Source organism: Bubalus bubalis, chromosome 2, assembly GCF_019923935.1.
Source record: "Bubalus bubalis isolate 160015118507 breed Murrah chromosome 2, NDDB_SH_1, whole genome shotgun sequence".
In the NCBI taxonomy this organism is placed as follows: domain Eukaryota; kingdom Metazoa; phylum Chordata; class Mammalia; order Artiodactyla; family Bovidae; genus Bubalus; species Bubalus bubalis.
The window spans coordinates 138,131,153-138,151,252 of NC_059158.1; the positions used below are offsets into that span (position 1 = coordinate 138,131,153).

The following is a 20,100-nucleotide window of genomic DNA, read 5'->3' on the forward strand; positions in this document are numbered from 1 at the left end:
CTGGAGTGGGGTGCCATTGCCTTCTCCAACTATTCTCTCTACTGTTGTTTATATATTTATGTATATATTTAAGCTTTAACCCATATTAGCTCCCCCCTGCCCCCCAGAACACTTTTTCTCTTGATATAATACAAAGAACTCTCTCATGGATTAGTAAAATTGGCTCAAGGATGAGTGGAGATCTATTCTCATTTTTTCCTTTTTGAACATTCCCATTTCAGAAATGTTTATGGTTTAAAAAAATAAAAAACCACCACCACTAGGTGCATCTATCATTTTTGAAAGTAAATAGATTTTTTTTTTTAAAAGAACCATAAATGCTACTGTCATCAGGACTCAGGCAATAAACACAAATGGGTTAATCGTGCCAGCCAAATAGTCTGCAATCTCCTCTCCACAGCATCAGTGTAGTCGACTAACTAACCACTTACATCAAAATCACCTGAGGAATCTGTTACAAGAACAGACTCCTAGGCCTCAAATACACTAAATCAGAACCTCCAGTGTATGAACCCAGGCTTCCACATTATCAGGAAACTCATACCTAGCCCAATATCTCTCCATTTGCAGCCCATCCCAGTCTCACCAAAATCACCAATTTTATATTTTCCTCTAGGTGATATACAAATAAAAAATCAGAAAGGGGCACTGTTTCATAAAAACTGCATCACACTATACTTATCATTGTGCAGCATGCTCAGTCCCCAACTTACATCACAGACAGCTTTATTTCCCCTCTAAAGAACTTTTCCGTTGTAAGGTTTCACTAACTATTATCCCTTTATTTGGATAATATGTTTATTCAGAAACTGTCATCTACTGAATTTTACCTACTGATTTTATGTCTTTACTGATTAGCAACAGTTTTCTTATTGTGGAACAATTATAGCAAAATATTAAGAATTGGTAAAGTTGGGCAATGGGTTACACTGTGTTCAGTACATTTTTTTCCTACACTTTCCTATATTACATTTCATAATAGAAGTCTCTGAAAGTAATTTTTCAAAGTTGTCTCTCCAGCAAAGGTTTATAAAATTCCACAGCTTTCAAATTTTACACTCTACATCTCTGGGAAAGACAGAAAGTTGTCTTTAACTCTTTATTTTCAAAGTTACCTAACACTCTATTACAGCTACTGGTACACAAGTACTCCTGTACTTTCTTAAATAGGAACTGACTAAAAATAAGCAAATAGATAATCTCAGACAGCAAATTATTAACATGTAAGACTTCTTCAGTTCTGTTCAGTCGCTCAGTCGTGGCCAACTCTTTGCGACCCCATGAACTGCAGCACGCCAGGCCTCCCTGTCCATCACCAACTCCCGGAGTTCACTCAAACTTCTTAGCAAGTATGAAAAAAAGTGAGGTGGAACATACCCAAAAGAATAACCAGAGGTCTAAAATATTAAAAAAAGGATGTGAGGAGGCAAAGAAGGAAATGTTTATGCTAATCTAGCTCTAGTTCAATTATGACCAACGTGAACAAATCCTCTATTACCACCTAATCCCCTTCCAATTTAGAATCTCTATAATTCAAGACATTCAGATGTGAAAATAAAGAAAAATGGATACTGTCTGCTAGAGATTGGACAAAAGATTGGGACTTCCTAATGGTCATGTATGTGACTGCCAAGAGCTAGCACTCTTAGTCCACCAAAAGGTTTAAGTATTCCAGTCTTCATGTTGTGCGTATCAATAGTGTATGCCTTTTTATTACCAAGCTGTATTCCACCGTACCACAGAGTATTTATCCATTCTCTATTTGACTGGCATTCAAGTTGTTTGCAGCTTGCAGAGATACAAACGAAGCTGTGTAAACATTAGCCTACAGGTTTTTGTGTGAACACAGATTTTAATACCCCCAGAGTAAATAACCTGTGAGTAGGATTGCTGAGTCTTATAGCAAATACATGCTTCATTTTATCAGAAACTTGGAGCCCTTTTTGTGGGTTTACTTGAGCAAGTTTAAGAACAGAGGAGAAATGAATTATTCTGTACAACAGAAGAATTTTAACCAATACAATACGGGAGAGAAATGAAGGGAACAGTAAAATGAAGAAAAGCTGGGATACGTGAAATTATAAAATCCCAGTTTTATGGCATTAAAGGGTATCAGGAGGTATAAACATCTAATAATATGGATTTCTAAATTATCTGCATAAGCACCTCACTTCTGTTCTCTACCTAACCCTACCCCTATCTTCAGTAAAATCTATCAACGGGGAAGGAGGCTTCTATGATAGCACTCTTGGTTATTAATGCTGAAAGTTTAAAAACAGATAAAAGTAAAATCAACTACACTCCAATAAAAATTTTTAAGAAAAGAAAAAAGAAGTAGAAATTCCCTATCCTGATGGTAGATTTGGAATCCTAAAATTAAAATGATGCATGATTCTTCAAATCCCCAGAGCTGGCATATTCTGGAAGTGGTTAAAAAACAAACAAACAAAGACCTGGGGGGGGGGGGAAATCAAAGTACTAGTTAAGTATTAGACTTGTATTTACCAAAGAGCCTGCAAGAGCCTCACTAAAGGATGATTCTAGAGGATAACCTGTCAAGAACAGGGTTTTTCTTAAGTTTGTATTTCTGTTTTAAGGTATGTCTATCAGCAGGAGTCAAAAATAAAAAAAATTGCCGGCAGCAATAAAGCTTATTAGAAAATTTTGAGTATATTCATTGCCAGTATGGCGCTAGTGGTAAAGAATTCGCCTGCCAATGGACTAGACACAAGGGTTCAATCACTGTTTGATTCCTGGATCAGGAAGATCCCCTGGAGAAGGGCATGGCAACCCACTCCAGTATTCTTGCCTGGAGAATCCCAAGGACAGAGGAGCCTGGAGGGCTCCAGTCTACAGGGTCAAAAAGAGTCCAACAGATTACAGTGATTTTAGCGAAGTTAGAGTGGGAGGGGCACTTGAATTTGACTTCCTTGCCTTGGCTAGTCTAACCAAAACCTGGAGTATTATTTCAGAACTATACTCTTTCCAAAAGCCATTTATTTTCTTGGAGCTTTCCCTGCTTGTGGGCCTCCTGACACTTTGACTGTCACAGCAGTGGTGGGAGTGTCTAACAGGGAGTTGTGTTTTTATTGCCATTTTCTCCTTTCCCTCCAGACTGTGGGAAACCGTACAGGAGGACAAAGGTACTACAACCAGTTAATTGCAAGAAAAAATAAAAAGACATGAAGGAGGAACATACAGATTTTAGATTACAATATATGAAATTTATTTGGAATTTAATTCAAATGAATTGTAAAAAAATGTTTATAAGGCAATCAGCAAAATCAAACACTGATGAATATTTTATTACTTAGGTTTAATAACAGATTTTTTTTTTTGGCAGTGCCATGCAGCATACAGGATCTCTGTTCCTCAACCAAGGATTCAACCTAGGCCACTCCAGTGGAAGAGCTGAATTCTAACCACTAGACCACCAGGGAACTCCCAATAATGGTTTTTTCCCCCTTTCTTAATAATGGTATTTTTTTAAGTCCTTATATTTTAGAGATACACACTGAAAAATGTATGGATATATATAAAATAGAAGCCAATGGGAATTTGCTACATGACTCAGGAAATTCAGGGCTGGGTAACAACTTAGAGGGTGGGCTGGGGAGGGGGGTGAGAGGGATGTTCACCTGGGAGGGGACATGGGTAAACCTATGGCTGACTCTTGATGTTTGGTAGAAACCAATGCAATAAGTCGTAAGTCATAAGTTGCTCAGTCGTGTCTGACTCTTTGCAACCCCACGGGCTGTAGCCTACCAGGCTTCTCTGTCCATGGGATTTTCCAGGCAAGAATACTGGAGTGGGTTGCCATTTCCTTCTCCAGGAGATCTTCCCAACCCAGGGATTGAACCCGGCTCTCCCGCATTGTAGGCAGACGCTTTACTATCTGAGCCACCAGTCAAGTCCAAAAAGAACTTAGGATTTACATATTTTATGTATATTTGCCATAATAAGATTGAGAAAGAGGTCTAATAATCAGAAAATAAATTTATCTATTTATCCAAAAAAATATATGTATAAAATTATCTATCTGGGATTTGCTTTGAAATAACAGGAAAGGTGAAAAAGACTAGTGAAGAGATTAAGAAAAAGTGGCTCTGCCTTTACAACTGTTCAAGCCACATGATTAGATAAGCACAATATGGGGGTTTATTTCACTATTATATTTTTGTATATGTTTTCAATTTTCAATAAAAAGTTAAAATGTTTTTTTTTTCTCATTCTTGGTTCTCATTTCTTCTAACCCTTTGAAAACACAGCCTCTGGCCCCATGCAACAGAAAATAAAAGCTCTCTCTTCTCTGAAATGGAATCCTCTGGTGTACATAAACAGAATTTTTTTAAGTTCTCTGATGTATACTATCTTATGGCAGAAGTGAAGAGGAACTAAAAAGCCTCTTGATGAGAGTGAAAGAGGAGACTGAAAAAGTTGGCTTAAAGCTCAACATTCAGAAAATGAAGATCATGGCATCTGGTCCCATCACTGGAAACAGTGTCAGACTTTATTTTTTTGGGCTCCAAAAATCACTGCAGATGGTGACTGCAGCCATGAAATTAAAAGACACTTACTCCTTGGAAGGAAAGTTATGACCAACCTAGATAGCATATTCAAAAGCAGAGACATTACTTTGCCAACAAAGGTCCGTCTAGTCAAGGCTATGGTTTTCCCTGTGGTCATGTATGGATGTGAGAGTTGCACTGTGAAGAAAGCTGAGCGCCGAAGAACTGATGCTTTTGAACTGTGGTGTTGGAGAAGACTCTTGAGAATCCCTTGGACTGCAAGGAGATCCAACCAGTCCATTCTAAAGGAGATCAGCCCTGAGTGTTCTTTGGAAGGACTGGTGCTAAAGCTGAATCTCCAGTACTTTGGCCACCTCATATGAAGAGTTGACTCATTAGAAAAGACTCTGATGCTGTGAGGGATTGGGGGCAGGAGAAGAAGGGGACAACAGAGGATGAGATGGCTGGATGGCATCACCGACTTGATGGACGTGAGTTTGAGTGAACTCTGGGAGATGGTGATGGACAGGGAGGCCTGGCGTGCTGCGATTCATGGTGTCGAAAAGAGTCGGATATGACTGAGTGACTGATCTGATCTGATCTGATGTACTATCTTAACCCTTAAAAGTTTCAATTCTTGTCATTTTTTCTTCTTTTCCAGTTTTACTCATCTTGCAAGTGATGGTAACGTGAAATCTAAACGTTAAGATATATATATTTTAAAAACCAACTATGCTCCAGTGATCTACAGAATGTCATCATTCAACTGAAACTCTCCTCTTTTTGGAGAGAAACTGATCCTAGGATGATTTTCAACTATCAGAGAACAAATCCTTCCCTAGGAGACAAGAGGTTGATTATATTAACAGCATGAATTCATGAACAAATTTATGAAGAGGCCCATTTGAAATCTCAAGTCATTCAATAGGCAGATTTCCATTTTTCATTTACTTAAAAATTGTTTATTACTAATCCAAAAATCGTGATAATTTAAAACTTAAAATTATAGACATTTTCCAGACATAAATACATCAAATGTTTCATCCGGGAATCGAGTTTGATATCAAAATATAAAATACTGCTGGAACTTGTACCTTCTAGAAGATGAAAAACATCTAACCTACTGTTTGTATTTTAAACTAAGACCTAAATATCAAACTCTGACATGAACCATCACTGGTCACATCTGATACAACTGTTTAACTGCTCCCCACCAATTCTGTCCTACTGGTTTCCCCTTCTGAGCCTTTCCTTTTTCCTATGCCTCAGACAATGCTAAATCTAGCCTGCAGCGCTTCCTCCTCCTTGATACATCTTTATTCCTCATTTTTAATTTGTACAATTTGCAACATTCTATAATTCATCACTTTGCATTACAGAGACACAGCCTTTGGGCGTGCTGCAAGGCTTGTGCGATCTTAGAGCTCCCTGGCCAGGTATAGAACCAGTGGCCGTTGTAGTGGAAGCTCGGAGTCCTAACCACTAGACTGTTCAGGGAATTCTCCCAGACACAGCCTTTGGATGTTAATCATTCACTGACACCTTTTAGTCTGATCCATAAGTAACATCTAATCACTACCAATCAGAAGCAAGTGGTAAACAAGGATTTCTCAAATATGAGACGTCTAAAAAATATGCAGAAAAACAGAAAGTATATTCTGTATACCAACTCTCAATCTTTTCCTTAAACAAAACCCTAGTAGGACAACTAACTATGGTGGTAAATTATTTTACTGAACACTACAAACAACAGTTCCTAAAAGATTAATTCCTAACTAGTATCAATTAAATTCTTACATAATTCTACAGGAAGGAAAATTTTGAAATCTTTTTTTTTTTTTTTTTTTTAATTTTGAAATCTTTAAACAACTTTTTTCCTTTTTAACAACATTCATACTACATGTCTACAAAACTGAAATAACAACTATTCTGGACACAGGAAAGTAAAAATCTCAGAAGACGCAGAGAAATAAAATAATTATTCCAGTCATTCTGCAAGCAAAGAATTAGGGAGAAAACTTCTTCAGCCTTGTGATGCCGCTGAAAATCCATTCAAGGGATGGTGGCTAAACAAGCCAATACATGGAATTTTTGGATAATCTATCTTTTTTCCTTTCCAAACAGAACACTGTGGTTCCCTCACGGGCCAAAATCAGCAGTATCTCAAGAACTGCTGGCTGGCAAGATTACCCACATTAATAACTTTATACACTTGACATGACATGCAAAAAGGGATTACATTTGATTTTAATAAATCCAGTTCTTTTTATATTTCAATACTGGGAAGCTTATAAGCCACAGTGACCCAGGATAAAAAAATAATAATCCGGTTGGTTAAAGAGGCTGTTAAGGGTTGATTCTAACAAATATTTGAAAGGAATATGACAACAAGAGGAAAAAAAAAAAGACTGGTTTGGGTCAATGAAGGGAAATAATAGCCTATGGAAAAAAACTATATTGGAAGGTACAACAATAACTTACTTCAGCTTGAATACTAAAGTATTATTTATCTCACAAGACTCAATTACAAAGTACTGATGCAGCCATATTTTAACAATAAATTACCAGGTACAACAAAGAAATGTCCTTACCAGAAGCATTATTTAGAATGAAAAGATTTTAATTTTTATATAAAAAAGCAGCATGATGGACAACTTTAAGACAAAAACAAGTATTACATACTTTTAAAAGTTGGTCCAGGGAGTTCCCAGGTGGTCCAGTAGTTAGAACTTGTGCTTTCACTGCCATGGCCTGAGTTCAATTCCCAAGTGAGGGAATTACGATCCCGCAAGACACTCAGCACAGCCAAAAAACCAAGACTGCTCCAGTGAGATTCAAATTTAAGACTTCCTCTCAACTACTTCAGCATCCTAAAAGGTTACCCTTACTCCCTCTAGATCATCCTTTACCACAATCAATGACTTAGTCCTAAGTCACAGAGGTAACGTTACCTCAGGGAATGAAGAGGGTGCTTCATCCTGGAGATACTGGAAGGCCAAAGTCAAGCCTAGCCAAATATCCTAATTTGATGTTAACATGTCTCAGGAGGTTCCCAAAATATAAGCTCAGGAAGTTCCCAAAATTTAAGTCCTTCCCACTTATCTTAGCCTAACAGAAGTACTCAAACCTACCAAACTGTTCAAATGTCAGTGTTTAAGTGCCCCCTTTCTGTGATAGTCTTAATACTTTCAGTATAATCTCTCAATAAGTGTTGATTAAAATATTCAGCATTCACACATCAGGAACTGTGGATACCAAAGGACAGTTTCTGTATACAACTGTAAAGTAGAAGAGAAAACCTTAACACTGTAAAATATTATAAGTAATAAAGATTAGGAGTGCTGTAATAGCAGTACACGCAAGTCAAACACACAAACAAAAATCCAAGAAAGTAATTCTGATCCAGTTTATCGGAGATGGCTTAAGAAGTAAAAACAGAGGTGGACTCTGAAGGACTAGTATTCTCCAGGAAAATGTCATGAGAAAGGAACAAGAAACTGTACATTCATCATACTGTCTTACTCCAGTAAGTGACTTACTCCAGTAAGTGACTGGACAATGTCTTTGTATACAGATAGTGTTCACACCTGAAATACTTCTCAGCTAATTCATATGAGTATAATCCCATATAAAACCAATTCCAGTAAATGAATTGCAATCTTCTACAGACCAAAACTTTCAACTGTGCTTCTAAAACACGGGAGAACTAATAATAACTTTGATTTTCCTATCCAAAAGTTATCTTATCATAAAGATACCAAAAAAGTAATCAAGGCCACAAAATGCCCCAAGCGAATAATCTACAAGATAAACAAGAATAGCCAACATCTTTATCTTTTCTAATTATTTTACAAAAGTAGTAGTCTAAAGACAGAAGTGCCCCCAAAACACTTTGGGATTAAAACAGTGTTTCAATCCCAAATACCTAACAAGAACAGTAAAAATATAAAAGTCACTTCCACTTCATCAGTCTGTTTCATAAGTTGCAGAAAACTGGACTCAATTTCTAGGGGTGACACAATCATTAACAGCACCAACCAACATTTTTCAGATGCATCTTTTTTCCTCCTTGAACTCTCTCTTCCTGCCACAACTAGCCAAACACATCTTTCACGAGTCACTGCCTAGGTACAAGACGTCGTCTCAGGTTCAAATGTCCTCCCCTAATTTAAAACCGATTGATCCTTTTAGACCAGGGATACGTCACCTCCTCTATGAAATAGCCCTAAGCATAAATTAATGCCTCCGTTACCCAGGTTCCCGAAATACACTGCTTATATTTAAGCATTCAATTGCCTCATAAAGAATGAAGATAGATAGCTGTTTCCCCACTAGGCTATAAAACTTGATGACCTTAGTCTTTATTACCTCCCACAAACTAACACCAAGCCACGAACCCAGAAACGACATGTGACATAAAAGTAAAAAACGACGTGTGAAATAAAAGTAACTCTTCGAAACTGTTTGATTAAAACTTCAGATTTCAAGTCAGAAATCAAGGAATGCAGTTCCAACTTCCCATTCCTCATCTTTTCTCAAAAGTGACCCTGCTGCTGCTGCTGCTAAGTCGCTTCAGTCGTGTCCGACTCTGTGAGACCCCATAGACGGCAGCACACCAGGCTCCCCCGTCCCTGGGATTCTCCAGGCAAGAACACTGGAGTGGGTTGCCATTTCTTTCTCCAATGCATGAAAGTGAAAAGTGAAAGTGAAGTCGCTCAGTCGTGTCCGACTCTTAGCGACCCCATGGACTGCGGCCCACCAGGCTCCTCCGTCCATGGGATTTTCCAGGCAAGAGTGCTGGAGTGGGGTGCCATTGCCTTCTCCGAGTTACAGATTACTTATGTACAATGGCAGCAGCTGAAATGTCTAGGTTTGCTTAGTTTTGCTTAAGTATCAGGTAATATCAATCACCAGATAACAACTGATCAATAGGTGTTGAGCATAAGCTGAAATGCCATTCAAATTTAGAAGAACCAAGCATTAATACAGTACTGGAGTGGGGTGCCACTGCCTTCTCCGCAAAAGTGCCCCTTACTTCCTGTCATTTCTGAATACTCCCTGAAGGGGGACTACAGCCTATTTCCAATATTTTCCTAATTTCGCATTCTCTGTATTTCACAAAACGACCAACTTGTTCAAAAGCTTTGGCCATTATTAATGTGCCTTTCCCTGTTCCATCAAAAATCAGTCTCAAAAGAAAAAAGGCCCCTATTATACTAAAAGTAATCAAAGGAGGAGAAAACTACCAGATTTTATTTCCAAATCATTCCGAACCACCACCAAAAAAACCCAAGGTATGTATCTTAGACGCCTGAAGACATACAAATTAACCAAGCTTAGAGTAACGAGCCTCAGTTTGACTAAACTCGACTGAGTGCCGCCCGGAAAGCGGCTGCCGTATTTCAGTGCTTTTCTGACCCTCCCCTGCACAAACTATGCCAACGACAGTTTCGAGAGGTGAGAGAGACTTTGTTCCCACGCCCTTTTCCCCGCTCCCTTACCCAGGAATTATCCTTAGAGATCTGTTTAAACGAGGCCCCCAGTCAGAGAAGAAAAGCAATGCTGAAGTAGCAGCACCCAAACACGGAACAAAGCGCCTGTCGGGGGTGTACGAGTAGGACGCCATTACGCGGGGCAGTGGCCTGCGCCTCTGGCGCCGAGCAGACAACCCGGGGCCCGAAGCGCGAGTTCGGACCCCCAGAAAAGAAACCACAGGAAGAGGCAGAAACCTAGGAAGACAAAGTCTTAGCAGGTTGGCAGCGGAGAATCTACGTAACAAGGGGAAAACCGCTTACCTTCGTGAGTCTTGGCGATCTTCGCCATTTTGTCCACTCGAACACACAGACGGAACTGGCGCTCCCAAGAACTTCCGCTCGTCGCCGCTGCCACGGAGAAAAATAGCTGGGGGCCGCTCTCTGCGCAAGCGCCAAGCGGGAGCGCGCTCGGTCGGGGACACGTGACAGAGCAGCCACCTATATAGAACAGAGAGGTGCATTGTGGGTGGAGGGAGGAGTCAGGATTGCTCTTGGAGACGGTTGCCGTGGTAAACCCAAGGACTACGTGAGCTTTAGCGCCCTATAACGAGTAACTCCGCCGTGGAGGAAAGTGGATTCCAGCAGGGCAGTTAAAAACAGTCGCTGAAAGAAACACTACGGTTTCAGGACTGGACGAAGCCTCAGACCTTCAGTCCCCTTTCTCCAAATTCACCAGACGGAGTTTGAGGCCAAAAACTTTCCTCAGCATGTCTCAGCTGTTGTAGTGCTTAGTTAACAGTTACAACAGTCTCATCCCTCACTGTGAATTCAAGGTCGTTTTCTGTTTAACTAATTACTTAGCATTTGATTAGGAGTTTTGTCTACAATATACGTTCCCAATCGCTATTGAAATCCACATAAAGAGGGTAACTTGTTGGTAATCCCATAACTCCCACAAAGTGGATAAATTGTTGCTAATCTCATTTAAGAAATGACGGGAAAAAGCTAGGCCAGGGTTATATATGAGATTGCACAAGGTCACACAGTTATTAAGTTACACAGCAGGAACTCTGCCACTCTTTTCTGAGTTCTTAGAAAAGTCCCGATTGTCAGCACTAACACTAATGAAATGTTTCTGATAATCCTAAATGTCATTCCTAAATCAGGAATTTTTTTTTCTCCTAAATATCAGCTGTACAAGCGTAACCTTGTCACACTGGCTTTGGACTCTGAAGAACGCAACAATTTAATAGAGAAATGACTCATTGGAAAAGACACTGATGCTGGGAGGGATTGGGGACAGGAGGAGAAGGGGATGACAGAGGATGAGATGGCTGGATGGCATCACTGACGCGATGGACGTGAGTCTGAGTGAACTCCAGACGTTGGTGATGGACAGGGAGGCCTGGCGTACTGCGATTCCTGGGGTCGCAACGAGTCGGACACAACTGAGCGGCTGAACTGAACTGAACTGAAGGCAGGTAAAGGTCAAGTTATAGACATCACAAAACAACTTACCTTGTTGTGTGACAGACTCAGAATACAAATACTTAGTAGAAACTTACGTAATAAAAAAGTGAGGTAGTTTTTTTTTTGGGGGGGGGGGTGCTGTGTGAGCTCTAGTTCCCTGACCAGGGATTGAACCTGGGCCCCTTGCATTGGGGGCACAGAATTTTAGCCACTGGACCACTGGGGAGGTCCCCCAAAGTGACATTTTAATAGCATCAATGAAAAAATCAATTTGATGGGTTAAAGTTTTCAGTTTAATTTAGGTTAAACAATAGCTGGAGGAGAAAGGGGATGAGGTAAGAGAAGAACATGTAGATTATTAAATCAATTGTTTATAAATTCTAGTTCTTGGATTGGCAGAGGGTCCATAGATATTCCTTAAATGGCATATAACCTACACATAGATTACATATATTCTTTTATATATACAAAATAGCATATTTTAAAGTAAAAGAAAAAAGAATAAATGAGAAATAAGGAATTAAAGGTGTTATTATGTCCATCAAAAACCAATAAACAAAAACAATTCACCCGTGTTGACAAAAATAATAGCAAGGATGTTGCATTTCTTGATTCATTATTTTTTAAAAGATAAACTCCTTTATACAAGACAATCACTGTCATGTAAAAAATATATGAAAAGGAAATTCACCAAAACGTTAAGAGCAAATGTTTGTGAATGATAGAATTGAGTGGTTTTTTCTTTAAGAGGTGGACACGACTGAGCGATTTCACTTTCACTTTTCACTTTCATGCACTGGAGAAGGAAATGGCAACCCACTCCAGTGTTCTTGCCTGGAGAGTCCCAAGGACAGGGGAGCCTGGTGGGCTGCCGTCTCTGGGGTCGCACAGAGTCAGACACGACTGAAGCGACTTAGCAGTAGCAGTAGCAGTTCTTTATATTAATAATTCTTAGTATTTTCCAGATACTCTGCTATGAGCATGTCTTATTTTTATAAACAGGAAAAAAATGAAAAGCATTTGTAAAGTAGGCATCCCGTGTCCTCTTTCCCAAGATATAAGTTGTGCCTGCTGGCCACTTTGTATTATGTGCATATTTCTCTAGGTTCCTAGGTATTAAAAGTTACTTTTGTAGGGCAAGGGCATGTTTTGGAAAGTAAGATATGAGAGACTTGGTCAAAGATCATTGGATACTCCCTTCTACTAATCTTCTAAAAATGAATTGTCTTTTATAAAACAATAACTTGAATTTTTAGACAGTAAGAAATAAAGAGTTTTTTTTTTAAATAACTTGTTGTTTAGTTGCTAAGTCATGTTCAACTTTTTAGCAACCCCAAGGACTATAACCTGCCAGGCTCCTCTGTCCATGGGATATTCTAGGCAAGAATACTGGAGTGGGTTGATATTCCCTTGTCCAGGGTATCTTCCAGACCCAGGGATGGAACCTGCATCTTCTGCATTGGCAGGTGGATTCTTTACCACTTAGCCACCAGCTAAGCCACCCTTTCCTTTCCATTTCCAATATTAATAAATATTAATCACATATTAGTTAAAATGGATTTCCTACACATTTTTTATTTCAAAAGTCAGAAGTTGCGGTGGGGGAGGGGGGGTGGGCTTCCCTGGTGGCTCAGTCCTAAAGAATCTTGCCAATGCAGGAGACACGGGTTCAATCCCTGATCTGGGAAGATCCCACATGCCACAAAGTAACTAAGCCCCTGCACCACAACTATTGAGCCTGTGCTCCAGAGCCCCAGAGCTGCAACTACGGAGCCCACTTGCTGCAACTACTGAAGCCCGAGTGCCCTAGAGCCCATGCACAAGAGAAACCACTGCAATGAGAAGCCCATGCACCACAACAAAGAGTAGCCCCCACTCCCCACAACTAGAGAAAAACACGTGCAGCAAAGACTTGGAACAGCCAAAAATAATAAATAAAATTATTTTTTTTAATCAGAAGGGCTTTTCTGCCCCTCCCTGCCTATTTATAACACAAATCATTGAGAGTGATGACATCCAATTAGAAGGAAAATCTATTCCTTATCAGTCTTAAAAATATATATATATTGCAAAGTAGCAATTATACATGATTTTTCTAGACAAAAGTGAAAGTTGCTCAGTCGTGTCTGACTCTTTGTGACTCCATGGACTATACAGTCCATGAATTCTCTAGGTCAGAATACTGGAGTGGGTAGTCTTTCCCTTCTCTAAGGGATCTTCCCAACCCTAGGGATCAAACCAAGGTCTCCCACATTGCAGGCGGATTCTTTACCAGGTGAGCCACCAGGGAAGCCCAAGAATACTGAAGTGGGTAGCCTATCCCTTTTCCAGTGGATCTTGCTGACCCAGGAATCAAACTGGGGTCTCCTGTATTGCAGGCAGATTCTTTACCAACTGAGCTGTCAGGGAAGCCCTTTTAGACAAAGAATAAGATACAGTTTTTCAGAATGTTAAATGCTAGTTATAACTGCACAAATTACCATAGGAGATAAAGCTATAAAGGCCTTGAAGCTCCATGCTGCTTGAAAAGCAGTGACAATTTATCAAGCCCATCTTTTCGGAGGTAAAGGGACTGTCACAGGACAAAGTGACCACAATCCTGATGTGTAATGTTGAACTTTCCAGAAATCTCCTAAATCAAAGGTACATCAGACTCTATGTACCCCAGGCAAAAAATCTACTTTTATCTGCCTTTCAGTTATGCCTAAACTTCCAAAACTAGAGAGCTTTATTCCTAAAAATTTGGGCATTACTCAGTTAAATAACAGATAACCCCAAGATGATGTTCTGAATATGTTGGTCAATGTGTCTGTCATGCCTGACTTTCCCTTTTAGCTTCCACTGACCTGACCAAACTCTCTGTTCAGGTGAACAACACTGGGTTGTTCTGGAAGAGACAGGTACCTGGCTACCTAGAACCTGGCCTGGAATACAGCACACTCTGTCTAAAAACAAAGGAAGTTATTGGCTAAGTCAAGATGCCTTCTCTTGGAAATTTTAACTTGCAGTAGTTGCTACTAACAAAATCAGTGGAAATTGTCACTTTGTCTGAAGAATCACCTATTCCTGTTGCTTGAGTCCCCACCACCACCTTGAATCCAGAACCACATCCATCTCCAAGCTTCCAAAGAATCATTCTGTAGATACTACTTTTCTTGCATTTAGTTTGGGTGACCTCTCTTCCTTTCAGCTATACCAGGTCTAACTAGAACTGAAAAGCATATATTAATATTAGTGTGAATTCATTAACTAGCTTTTTTTTTCTAACTAAAAGTCATCAACCAAGAGCGGTCTTTGATTCATAATGGTAAAATATCTAGATTCAGAGCACACATAAGTAGGTGTCCCAGGTAGCTAAGCGGTTTGTGTCTCAGAAGCATCCAGATGCCTAGAATGCTGCGATGGTCTTCTAATGTGTCAACTTGGCTAAGCTACAGTCCCAGTTATTCATACAAATACTAATCTAGGTGTTACTATGAAGGCCTTGTGGATGTGCTCAAGTGATATAACTGACTTTAAGTAGATTATCGTAGATTATCTGGGTGGGTTTTAATTCAATCAGTTGAAAGGTCTTCAGAGCAGAACTGAGACTTCACTAAGAAAACTCCACCTGTGGACGGCAACTTCAGCCTGTGCCAGAGTTCCAGCTTGCCCTTACTGATGGCCTGCCCGATAGATTCTGGACTTGTTTATTGGTTGATTCCCACATCTGTGTAAACCAATTCCTTCCAATAAATGTCTTAATATGTATCTCCTACTGGTATGTATATCCAGTTGAACTCTAATTAAAATAAACAAAGGTAAATTTCACCATTTATTGAAAAAATATTTGAAAAACTGTCAATAAATATTCAATAAGGACCTATCATATACCAGACATCACTTTAGATGCTGGGAATACAATGTTGAATAAGATCCTGTCCTCACAGAGATCAGAAATTTTTGAGGGAAAGAGATTAAAAATCTGTATTTGGGGACTTCCCTGGTGGTCCAGTGGTTAAGACTGCATGCTTCCATGCCTCTACTGCAGATTCAGTCCTTGGTGGGAGAACTAAGATCCTCCATGACTCACAGCACAGCCAAAAAAAAAAAACACAAAACCCCAAACTGTATGTGTTTGTATAATTTCAGGTACTATCGAATGCTTTGAAAAAAAATAAGGCAAAGTAAGGGGAGTGGGCAGGGTGGCAGGACAGGATAGGCAGAAAAGGCAAGATGTCTGGGAGAATGACATCTGAACAGATACCTACAGAAAATAAGGGAATGAGGACATGGGGGAAGAGGTATTCCAGACGTGGCAAATGCCAGTGTGCCAAGGTGAGAGCAAACGTGGGGTTTCCAAAAACAGGTTGGTGAATGGAGTAACAGGGGAAGAGTGGTATGAGATATGGTACCTGACAGTACATTGTTGAATGGGTAATTAATACTGAATGAAGGAATCTGAACTGTCTTGCTAACTAATACAGAGACCTGGCACATCATTTTGCCACTGAATTCTCAATGACAGATGCACCGTACAAGGGCAAGAAACATTGTCATTAATTATTCAGTTTAGGATGGCTATTTTCACTAGTTGAACTAAGAAACTGGCAGAAGGTAGAGGAAGGTGGGATGTCAGGACCAGAGAAATAGGGTTTGTGAAATAGGGTAAGGGATGTTCAGCAGATAGCAGTCATTAGGTCAATGACAGGTAATCTGTTTTAGGCAGGTATCAGAGTCAACCTAGATATGTTGGCAATTTTAACAACAGTTGCTATAGAGTACAAAGCTGGCAGTTTTTTATGTCACCCAAAGAAACCTATGAGGCACAGTGTTCTTTCCTAGTGATGGAAGGTACAAGATGCAATAGCATGTCCTTTACTTTGGAGGGGGTGTTCAGGCATGCCCTAGGCCACTACACCCCTAAAACAGTGGTTCTCAACTGGGAGTGATTATGTCTCCCAGGGTTATTTTGCAACGTCTAGAGATATTTTTGGTTGTCACAACCTAATTCTCTTTTACTAGAAGGTCCTCTCCACCTGACACTGACCCAGTGTCACTCCACCCAGGAAATCTCACCCAAGGAGTGAGATATAGATGGCATGCTTTGAAATTGCTGTGGTCCTAAAATACCAGAAACATCTATAACTACTCAATCCACTATGTATTGTAATTTTTTCTATGTGTCTTTCTCCCTGAACTGGATTGGGACACCTAAAGCAAGTTAAAGTGAGCAATTACTGGCGTCTAGAGCGTAGGTTACTGCTCAGAGTCCTATGTTCCACCGGAAGGCTCCTCACAACAGAATTTTCTGACCCAGCATGTCAACAGTGCCACCACTGGGAAATCCTGCACTATAATTAACAAAGCAGACCTTAATTTTCATTGGGTTTGTCACCTACCCTCTGGAATATATGTTTTTCAAAAACCTCTAATATACCTACCATTTTGTGGTCATTTAGTCTGATTGACAAAATTAACACAATGCCCATCCATATAATGAATTGATATGACTTTCTGCTGTCTGGGTCCTTTAAGACTATATGTATTATGATAGTTATTATGAGAGACCATATTATGGAAGAAGTAACACAATCCAGGAGTCAAAATATATACACTTGTGCAGCTCAAGAAAGTGTTTTAAATCCTTGTTAGGAATGGAAAACAACTCTTTTCCTCAAATCAGTACCTGCTTACTATGTATTTGAGGTCATGTTAATCTCCTGTAGCTACATCTGGCACAGCAAACTGCAACTGGGGCTATTCCTTGGTTTAATGTGTGATAATTCACTGTCATCCTCCAGGGTCTGTGCAGCCTTTTGAAGGGCCAGACTCCAGTTTAGACATGATGGGGACCACAATCTTTGCATTCTTCAGGTCTTTAAGGCACTAATCTCTGCCATACTTCCTAGGCTATGAAAATGTTTCTTATCTGCTATCTTGGCAGAGTGTTCATTAGCCTTCCCCACTATGTTCTTATGCCACAGGCCAAGAAACCAATATGAGGGTTTAGCCAACTTTAACTATATTCATTCCAATTAAACATTGGGGAACCTGGGAAATGATACTTGGCACCATTAGCCAGATCTGGGCCCAGACTCCACTTTTGACCCTAGACTTCCACTCTTAACAGGGACCATTATGAAAATTTGGGTATCAATGTCAACTTGTAGTGTCCATAGGACTCAAAACATTTGGTTATTCCTCTTTCCCCAATGTACGCTTACCAGAGCAAATGATAGGGGTCTTTGAAGAAGTACTAGGGGATTCTTTAGCACATATTTACCATAATGTCACATGGTCCTACTTCCTGGGGATCTGTTTCAATCAAATAGTCTGAAATTAGAGTTCTACATCTGAAAGCTAGCTCATGTACAGAAACTATTAAAGGATCAATTAAAAAAAAAATTTACTGGAATAGCTGCCTTCAGCCTCCTGAAGAAATCCATCCTTGATTTCTCTTGGTTGTATAGAGTAAGCAACATCCTTGTAGGCTGCCCATCAATCTTGCCTCTAAGGACAGCCTGTTGGATTAACTGTCTCTGTATCTTTTCGCAGGTCAGGAGCCCCCATGCAGCCATTTCAACCTTATGCTAACTAAAATTGTACCCACCTTGCCTCTGAGGGTTAAACATCACCACTTGCCCTCTATTTTGGGATCCTATCATAGCCATTGCTCACATGGAAGTCAGCTATGTAACTTTTTCTGCTACCATCACCTAAGGCCTGTAAGAGACAGTCACCATGAGTAACAGGGCTGTGTTGAACCATACTGGGGTCTGAGGCAAAAGGAAAAATCAGTAATATCGATCCTGTCTTTATTTAAAATTTTGACATCTTGTTCATCTTGGAATTTTTTGCACTAATATTTAAATATCATTAAAATATTATCTTGGTTACTGAGCTTTTTGGCACCCCCTTACATTTTGAACCTGAGTCAAGTACCTCACTCACTTCACCTCAGTCCTTTCCAGTGATGCTGGTGCCCCTTTCACATTCCTTATTGCTTTAGTGAAGAGTGTCCTCTGAGCCTTCCTGTGGAGCATAGTCCTCTTCTGGAGCACAGTTTTCTGGGCTTAGTGTAGAATACCTACTCCAGCATACTCACTTCTCTGAGCCTTCCGATCCCTTCTTCCACCATGTTTCACAGTAGTTCTGCCATTTCTACAGCACTTCATGTGAGCCATCCTAGTAGAATGTTAGCACTGCCTCCCCAGATCCTAGTCGGGGTATTCCATATTATGGGATAGTACTCCCATGTCAATCAGTTCAGTTCAGTCACTCAATCATGTCCAACTCTGTGACCCCATGGACTGCAGCACGCCAGGCTTCCCTGTCCGTCACCATCTCCCAGAGCTTGCTCAAACTCATGTCCATCAAGTCGGTGATGCCATCCAACCATCTCATCCTCTGTCGTCCCCTTCTCCTCCCACCTTCAGTCTTTCCCAGCATCAGGGTCTTTTCCAATGAGTTAGTTCTTCGCATCAGATGGCCAAAGTATTGGAGTTTCAGCTTCAGCATCAGCCCTTCCAATGAATATTCAGGACTGATTTCCTTTAGGATGGACTGGTTGGATCTCCTTGCAGTCCAAGGGACTCTCAAGAGTCTTCTCCAACACCACAGTTTAAAAGCATCAATTCTTTGGCACTCAGCTTTCTTTATAGTCCAACTCTCACATCCATATATGACTACTGGAAAAACCATAGCTTTGACTAGATGGACCTTTGTTGCAAAGTAATATCTCTGCTTTTTAATATGCTGTCTAGGTTGGTCATAGCTTTTCTTCCAAGGAGCGAGCATCTTTTAATTTCATGGCTGCAGTCACGATCTGCGGTAAATCCTCCCTATCCATTACATTCTGCTACCCAGCCCTACCCCCTGATCTAAGGCCCCTCAGAATTTAGTTCTTTATGTCATCTTCCACCTCCTGGTGGTATATACTGGCTAGGTCCTTTGATTCTTTGAGGTGTCCCTTTCCTCCCATAGCAGGCTCAGCATTTCCTTGGTCAGGTGATATATGACTTAACCCAGTTATTGGTGTGTTGTCTCGGAAGTAAAGTTTCTGAGGGTAGCGCCTGACTTATAATAAGTCAACAGTTTTTGTATCTTCCTCAAGCAACGAGGGAGCACTAGCTTTTTCACAGGATTAGACCGCTTCCATAGGCCCAGAGGATTCAGGGGAATCTAGGATTTCAAGTCTCCTGAGTGCACTGACCCAGACGTCCTGGTTCAGTTTCTTAGGACTGAAATCCTTTCCAATTAGGGTCCTCACCTTGTATAAAATACATGTTGAGACTGAGTGTTTTGTCTACTTTTAGAGCTCTGCTATTCTTATTTAGTCCTGGACCTGACATCAGCCTTTTTGGCTCTCTGGCTGGAGACAGAGACAATGACATTCTCTTTATATACTACCAAAAAATGATACCCTCCAGCCTTAACACTTAACCTTTTCTTAGTGACTAACCTCAGCCTTTCAGTGTCTGTCTCCCAATATCTCAACAGGAGCTATTAGTCACCAGTGAGAGGGTCCTCATTACCAGCCAGACTGCAGGTGATCCAGATCTGAAAAATCCCATTTTAGAGTCTGCTTTCTTGGATCACAGGTTGGGCTCCCTATGAAGCAGGCACTGAGATGGAAATTGGAAGAAGGAATCAGAACTGGGCAGGAG

General features: G+C 40.3%; 1 protein-coding gene across 5 annotated transcripts in view; it reads right to left on the reverse strand.

The window, feature by feature from the left end:
- Nucleotides 1–10,474, reverse strand: part of SF3B1 (splicing factor 3b subunit 1) — a 36,655-nt gene extending 26,181 nt beyond the window's left edge. For all 5 annotated transcript variants that reach the window (XM_006078154.3, XM_044936855.1, XM_044936861.1 and 2 more), the window contains exon 1: nucleotides 10,304–10,474. In XM_006078154.3, coding sequence (XP_006078216.1) covers nucleotides 10,304–10,331 — 28 coding nt within the window. In that variant the 5' untranslated portion in view covers nucleotides 10,332–10,474. The remainder of the gene's footprint in view (nucleotides 1–10,303) is intronic.
- Nucleotides 10,475–20,100: the final 9,626 nt, after the last annotated feature.